Here is a 6740-nt window from a genome sequence, read left to right as displayed (position 1 = left end):
GGGCCGCCCATCTCTTGGTCTGGTGTTGCTTCCTCTTTTGGGGCCGAGTTTTGGCCGCTTCTCTGCTGCTTCTCCTCCCCGCCCCCGCCTCCACGACGGGCGAGGGACGGGAAATTTAAGTTTCCTTTGTCTCACTCAAGACTGGCCCTTTCCTACGAGGGGAATTTCTCCACCTGGACTCTCCAGCCTTCTGCTTGTGGGGTCCACAGGGGGCTCCTGACGGGAAGTGTCTAGGTGGGTGGGTGGGGGCAGGCCTGGGAAGGCCCAGGGGTCCTGGGAAGGTGGGGGAGGGTAGGGGGAGGGCTGAGCATGACACTCAGGGTTCCGCCGGGGGGCTGATGCTCCAGAGGAGAAGGGGTCTGTCCTCCGACCCCTCTGCAGAAGTGGGAGCCCCAGTGATAGGGGGCTAGGGACTGACAAAGAGGGGAAAGAAACAAAGAGAGACACAGAGACTCAGAAAGTGAGAGTTAGACACATAGATAGACAGGGAGAGACAGAGAGACAGAGACAGGGAGAGTCAGAGACAGAGCAAGTCAGAGACACGGAGACACAGAAGCAATGAGGCAGAGAGAGAAAGATCCCCTGCCTCCCAAGGCAGAGACAATCAACAGAGACAGAGACAGAGCGAGAGACGCACAGAGAAAAGGAGAGACACGGAATTGCAAAGGGGCACCCAAAGGGACACAGAGGCGGAGAGAGAGAGACCCAGGGAGACAGAGGTAACTACGGGGGAGAAAGATGAAGCAGTGGGGGAGAGCGTGGAGGGCGAGAGAGGGAAAGGAGACGGAGACATGGAGAAATCCGGAGAAGAGAAAGTTGGGGAGAGTTCGGAGAGGGGGCTGGGCGGGCGCGCGGGAACCTACCAGGCGGGGCGCCGGGATCCCCACCAGCTCCGCCCCGGAAAGCCGGGCTTCCGGATTTGCTATAAAGCGCGGCACACTCGGCTCCGGCTCCAGCCCCTCGCCTCCCGCCATGCGCTCTAGCACCGACGCCAACCCGGACCCAGAGGCCCAGCGGCCGCCCGCGTCCCCCGGGCGCGGCTGCCACCCGCTGCCGTGGGCGCTGAGCGCCGCGCTGCTGCTGTTCGCCGGCGCCTGTGCCGCCTGCGTGATCCGCGCCTGGGTTGTGCCCGGGGATCCCGCCTTGGCCGGCCCCAGCCCGGGCCCCGCGCCCAGCTCGAGACTCCCCGAGGTTCCCGAGCTGCCGCCCGACGCCAGCGCTCGCCTCCCCGACTCGCCGCAGGTGAGATGCGCCCCGACCTGGGCCCCGGGGGAGACCCCTACCCCGCTCTGGAACACTTTCTCCATCCCACATCCCAGGGGGGACCCCTTCTGCACCCCGGACCGGGAGCGGAGGAACCCGCGAGGGCTCCCCTTCTTTATCCAGGACTTCGAGGGGCGCCCCTTCTCATCCCACACTCCCGTGAAACCCCATCTGCATCCCGGGCCTCAGAGGGGAACCCTTTCTCCATTGCGGAGCCGGAGGGGCACTTCTCCGAACCGTTGAGGGGACTCTCACTTTCTTTCCTACCTCCCGGAGAACGCCGGTTTTCTCCCGGACCCCTGGGGGCTCCCCTTTCCCTCCCAAGACTTCCTTGTTCCAAGGGCCCCTGGAGGGAATCTCTCCTCTGGTGCCTCCTGGATCCTCTGAGTTCAGTCCTTGCAGACAGCACGGGTTGGGGCAGGTTGAACCACCAACTTCGGGTGTGCATGTGTGTTTGTGGGTTCTTTTGGAGCTGGGGGGGAGGGGAGGGTAAGTTCAAGGCCTGTGCAGACCCCGGGGACCCCGCTTTCCAGGGGCCTGCGGGCGCGGAAGGAGGGAGCATCCACCAACTTTTTGCCTTTCCTCCCTCCGCAGGGCGTGTTCGCGCAGCTGGTGGCCCAAGATGGTGAGTGTCCTGAGCCGTTCTCCGCCGGCTTGGGGGTGGGGGTGGGGGGGCTAAGGAGAGGTCCCAGGAGAGGGAGGCCCCCGATCTGACCCTTTCCCCTCCCTCTCTGAAAGCTGTTCCCTCTCCTCTTTGAACCCTGACCCTCTCTGGATGTCCTCCTCCTCTGACCCCCGTCTGTGCCCACCTCAGGCCCCCACCCTCTCAGGGCTGGGGCTTGATCCCACAGATCCCAGCCTGGGCTTGTCTCTCCCGTTGGGCCCCGGGAGATCCGGACCCTCCTCGCCATCCCTTCTCACCTCCCCTCTTTCAGAGTCCCTCCTCCTAACTCCATTCCCCTCCCCCTTCCTGAGATTCTCCTCGCCACCCCTCCCCCCTTCCCTCCACTTGTTCCCCTCCCCTCTACCTCTCTCCCTTCCGGACACTTCCGTCCCCACCCCTCCCCCTCCCCGTTCCTCTCTCTCTTACCGAGACCTCCTCCCCGCCCTCCCTTCTCCTGGGAGTTCCCTCCTCCCTACCCGCACCCCTCCTCCTGCCCCTTTTCCTTTCTCAGTCTCCCCTCTTCCCTCCCCACCTCAAAGTCCCCTTGTTTTCCAATCCTTCCTCCTTCTTGACGGCCTCCCTGACCCTCCCTCTGTCCCCTCCCCCGCCCTGCCTCCCTCCACTCCCCCTCCCTCTCGGAGTCCCTCATCCCCCACACCTTCCTCTCCAAACCCCTTTCTTCCTTCCATCCCTAGGAGTCCCCTTGCCCCCTCCCCAAGCCCCTCTCCCGTGAGACTCCCCTCCCTCCTTCTGCATGGCGTCATTGCATCTCCTCCTTTTGCTTGGTGTCCCCTCTGCTTTCCTGGATCCTCAGAGTCTCCCGTCTCAGAGTCCCCTCCTCTCCCCACCCTCCCTCTTCCTGACAGTCTTCCCCTCCCTCGGAAGCCCTTCCTCCCTTCTATCCCCTCTTTTCCTCCCCTAGGCCCACCTCCCCCTGGGAACCTCTGCCCTCCCCCAGAGACCCCTCCCCACCTTGGCTCAAAGCTCCGCCGGCCATGCTCAGTGCACCCTCTCTCCCTTCCACAGTGCAGCTGACGGAAGGGCCCCTGCCCTGGTTCAGCCACCCAGGCGTGGCAGGCGTGTCCCTGGCACCTGGCCTGAGCTACGATGAGAACGCGAGAGAGCTGGTGGTGGCCGAGGCCGGCGTCTATTACGTCTTCTTGCGCGTCGAACTGCGGCGTGTGGTGGCCGTTGCCGGCTCTGGCTCCGTCTCCATTGACCTGCGCCTGCAGCCACTGAGCACTGGGGCTGCCGCCCTGGCCATGACTTTGGACCTGCCACCTGCCTTTTCACCTCCCTCCTCGGAGGAGGCCCCGGACTCGCGGGTGGTTGGTTTCCGAGGCAGTCTGTTGCACCTGGGCGCCGGCCAGCGCCTGGGCGTCCACCTGCGCCCGGGGCCCGGGGCACACCCTGCCTGGCAGCTTGCACGGACCAACACGGTCTTGGGCCTCTTCCGCGTGGCCACCAAAGTCCCCGCTGGACTCCCCTTTCAGCTGCCCACGTGACGCCGAGCCTGGATGCCACCCCCTGGACGGAGACTGAATCCTGCCTGCCTGCCTTGGTTGAGGCCCCTGGAGATGGGGCCCAGCTAGTCTACCTCACCGGGCTGGGCAGGGGTCCCTGCTGCTCACCGCCTCCTCGAGGACTCTCCAGATCACTTTATCACCCCCGCTACTGGGCAAACTCTTGGTATTTATTCTGAGCCTCAGCTCAGACTGTACTTTATATTAATTTCTTCAATTATATTTATTGAGCTTCTGCCACATGCCAGGCACTGTGCAGGGCTAGAGAAATATCAGCAAACAAATCAGACCTCCTCCCCCCAAAATCCTTATTTATGTTAATATATGAGAAATAAAGACTCATCGCCAGACCCCCTATGGGATTCATGGGGTGAACTTTTGGGGGTCCGTGTAGCTCTATGCTGTGTGAGCTTCATTCATTCAGGCAACTTTTACTGAGCAGCTACTGTGTACCAGGCACTGTTTTAGGTGTTGGGGACACAGCCGTGTACAAGAGAGACAAAACCCCCAGCTTTTGCCAAACTGACAGTCAAGTACACTGGCTTGACACTATGAAGTAGGTGACCCCATGTGGCTTTGCCAGATGGGAGAGCATGAGATAGTGCAAGGTACTGGATAATAAAATATTTATAAACTTAATGACTATTCTGTGTTGACTATTTACTCTATGCCAGACAACGTGAGTTATCTCAAGACTTTCTAACTACCCTGTGCCTTATGGATTTTATTATTTCCATTTGTTATTTACCTTTGTTGTATCTGGTGGTGGAAATACTGCATAATCCCGTTCTGCAGGACATTACTTGCCAACTTGTGTTCAGTGACATCATGCTGGTCACTTACAATTGGCCATGGTGAGTATTTACACTATGGGAATCGGCAAGTGCTACATCAAGTTGTTTACTGATCATCTATACTCAAAGTGATGGAGCAAAGGATGTTAAACAGGTAGATTAGACTTAAAAGTGTGTCTTCTCTGTAGCTGTTACATTGTGAATAGCACACAAAAAAATTGAGGAAGTCTTGGTCTAGTGTTTTCAAACCATTATCTGATTTAGCAAAGAAATTGCTCACGTCATCGACAAGCAAGTGGGGTGCGAACATCCATCCTTGTTCATTTCATCTTAGTCTTTAAAGAAAATTATCAACCTCCCTTCACTCGTTTGTCAGTTGCAATTATAGGTGGGCTCTCGGTACAAGAGAGGGAACAATCAGGAAGGCATTCTGTGAGAATCACTGACTATACGGAATTTGCAGTGCAGAGTATTTTATATTTATTTTTGGAAATTGTGTGCTACACATTATGCCAGTAAAATTCTTCCCCCTCTGCAGAGCTGGTTGTTAAACATTTACCAGCACACCACTGTTCCTCTTCCTCTCCAGTTGGGGCCGGTTCCCCCAGCCCCATAATTTCCCCACCATACAGATCTTCCGCCCACTGGCTCATATAAACCAGCTGGACCTTGGCTCCTTACAGACATAGGACAAAAGGGGCTGGGGTGGACAGAGAAGTCTCCACGGAGCAGGTGACCTTGATGGGACTTAAGAAGAGGGATGGGGATGGGGGAGGCACAGGTGGGAGAGCTTGGCCTGCACTGGTGAGAGGAGGGTGTGGGATGGGGAGTGAAGATGCAGACATAGAGGTGAAAGTCATTTGCCTGACCCCTCTCTACCCCTTTTCAAAGAGTTCGTTCCCTACTCCCTCCTGAGTGGGCAGAACTGGCATTGAGCTGACACCCATGAGTATGGCCATATGGGTCATTAAGTTATTAAACTAGATCCATACTACTTGGCAAATGCTGATTACTCTCCACCCCCGTTGCTGGAGGCTTCCTCTGGACGCCTAGGATGGCCCTGCGACGCAGCATCCAAAGCCTTAACACTGGGTGCACGGACAGGATTGGCGGAGGAAGCGTGGTCCTCAGAACTCTTGGTCCGGGGGGGCCAAGCGTTGCATCTGATTGGTCAGCGTCTGGCTACACTGATTGTTGCCTATTTTGCATAGCACCCTTGGCACCAGGTGATGCTACTCCTCTGGTGCAGCTGATTGGGCCAGGGTGGACCCATGATTCAAGCTGGGCCAATCAGATCTCTTCTGCAGGAATGTGGGCGGGCCTGGCCTCTGAGACCTTGTTAGTCAGGAATTGGAAGGTGTATGTGAGAGAGAAGCATAGAATGTCCCATATGCAGAGATAGCGAGAAGGAAGGTGTGCAGGGATTCACAGACGAGACCGCAGAGCCCTAGAGAGACAGGAGCGACCTAGGTTTCTGCCCTGCCTCCTCCCAGTGACATCAGTTTCCTAGGGCTTCCCTAACAAAGTACCACAAATTGAGTGGCTTAAAACAACAGACATTTATTGTCTCAAAGTTCTGGAGGCCAGAAGTCCAAGATCAAGGTGTCCACAGGGCCATGCTCTCTCCAAAGGGTCTAGGGAAGAATCCTTCCCTGCCTCTTCCAGCCTCTGGTAGTTGCTGGCAATCCATTCATTGCCTTGCAGTTGGTTGCTCCCATCCCTGCCTCCATTCTGCCACGTGGCTGTTTTCCCTCTGTGTGTCTGTTTCTCTTATCCTCTTCTTATAAGGACACTGGTCATATTGGATGTAGGGCTCACACTACTCCTGTATGTCCTCATCTTAATTTAACTAATTACGTCTGCAAAGACCCTTTTTCCAAATAAGTTCACATTCTGAGGTTCCAGGAAGGATGTGAATTTTGGGGGGACACTATTCAACCCAGTACATCTAGGATCTACTCTTGGGGGCCGTAAGAAACTTGAGTGTCCTCCCATGAATTTCCTTCTGAGGTGGGTTCTATGCAATGCTGCCAAATGACCTCTAAGATAGCAGTCCCCAAGGATGCAAGCCCTCAAGGAGGTTGGTGTCTTTCCTGGTGGCTTTGAGATCAGAGAGACTGTCCTACTTTTTGAGTTATGCTGGATCTGGGGGTGTCCCACAGCAAGGATGCTTGGGCCCCACAATTGTAGGATGTTACCAAGACCCAATGTATGCAGATGAAATGCTACAATAGAAGCAATAAACACAGTTGACATTTGTTAATGCTTATTGGCACCAGGCACTAACTGATTTTTGATGACTTCAGCAGGAAGGTACCATTCTATTTTTAGTCCCACTTTACAGGCAAGAAAACTGAAGCCCAGGGAGGTTAGCCCAAGGTCACACAGCCAATAATGGGTAGAGTGAGTGACAGTGTGAATTCTAGAGTGGGACTTCCTGGAACCCTGTTCACTTCCAAATGACTTCATAGAATACACAAAAATTTGGGTTGAATT

The 6740-nt window shown here is 56.2% G+C and overlaps 1 protein-coding gene across 1 annotated transcript; it reads left to right on the top strand.

Annotated features, from left to right (window-relative positions):
* The first annotated feature begins 383 nt into the window (after window positions 1-383).
* On the top strand, window positions 384-4089 carry TNFSF9 (TNF superfamily member 9). Its single transcript, XM_058538012.1, has 3 exons — window positions 384-1242; window positions 1858-1888; window positions 2954-4089. The coding sequence occupies exons 1-3, from the start codon at window positions 739-741 to the stop codon at window positions 3430-3432; spliced, it is 1014 nt and encodes a 337-aa protein (XP_058393995.1). The 5' UTR covers window positions 384-738; the 3' UTR covers window positions 3433-4089.
* Window positions 4090-6740: the final 2651 nt, after the last annotated feature.

This window comes from Diceros bicornis, unplaced genomic scaffold, assembly GCF_020826845.1.
Source record: "Diceros bicornis minor isolate mBicDic1 unplaced genomic scaffold, mDicBic1.mat.cur scaffold_73_ctg1, whole genome shotgun sequence".
Taxonomy (NCBI): domain Eukaryota; kingdom Metazoa; phylum Chordata; class Mammalia; order Perissodactyla; family Rhinocerotidae; genus Diceros; species Diceros bicornis.
This window is presented reverse-complemented; position numbering and strand designations above follow the sequence as displayed.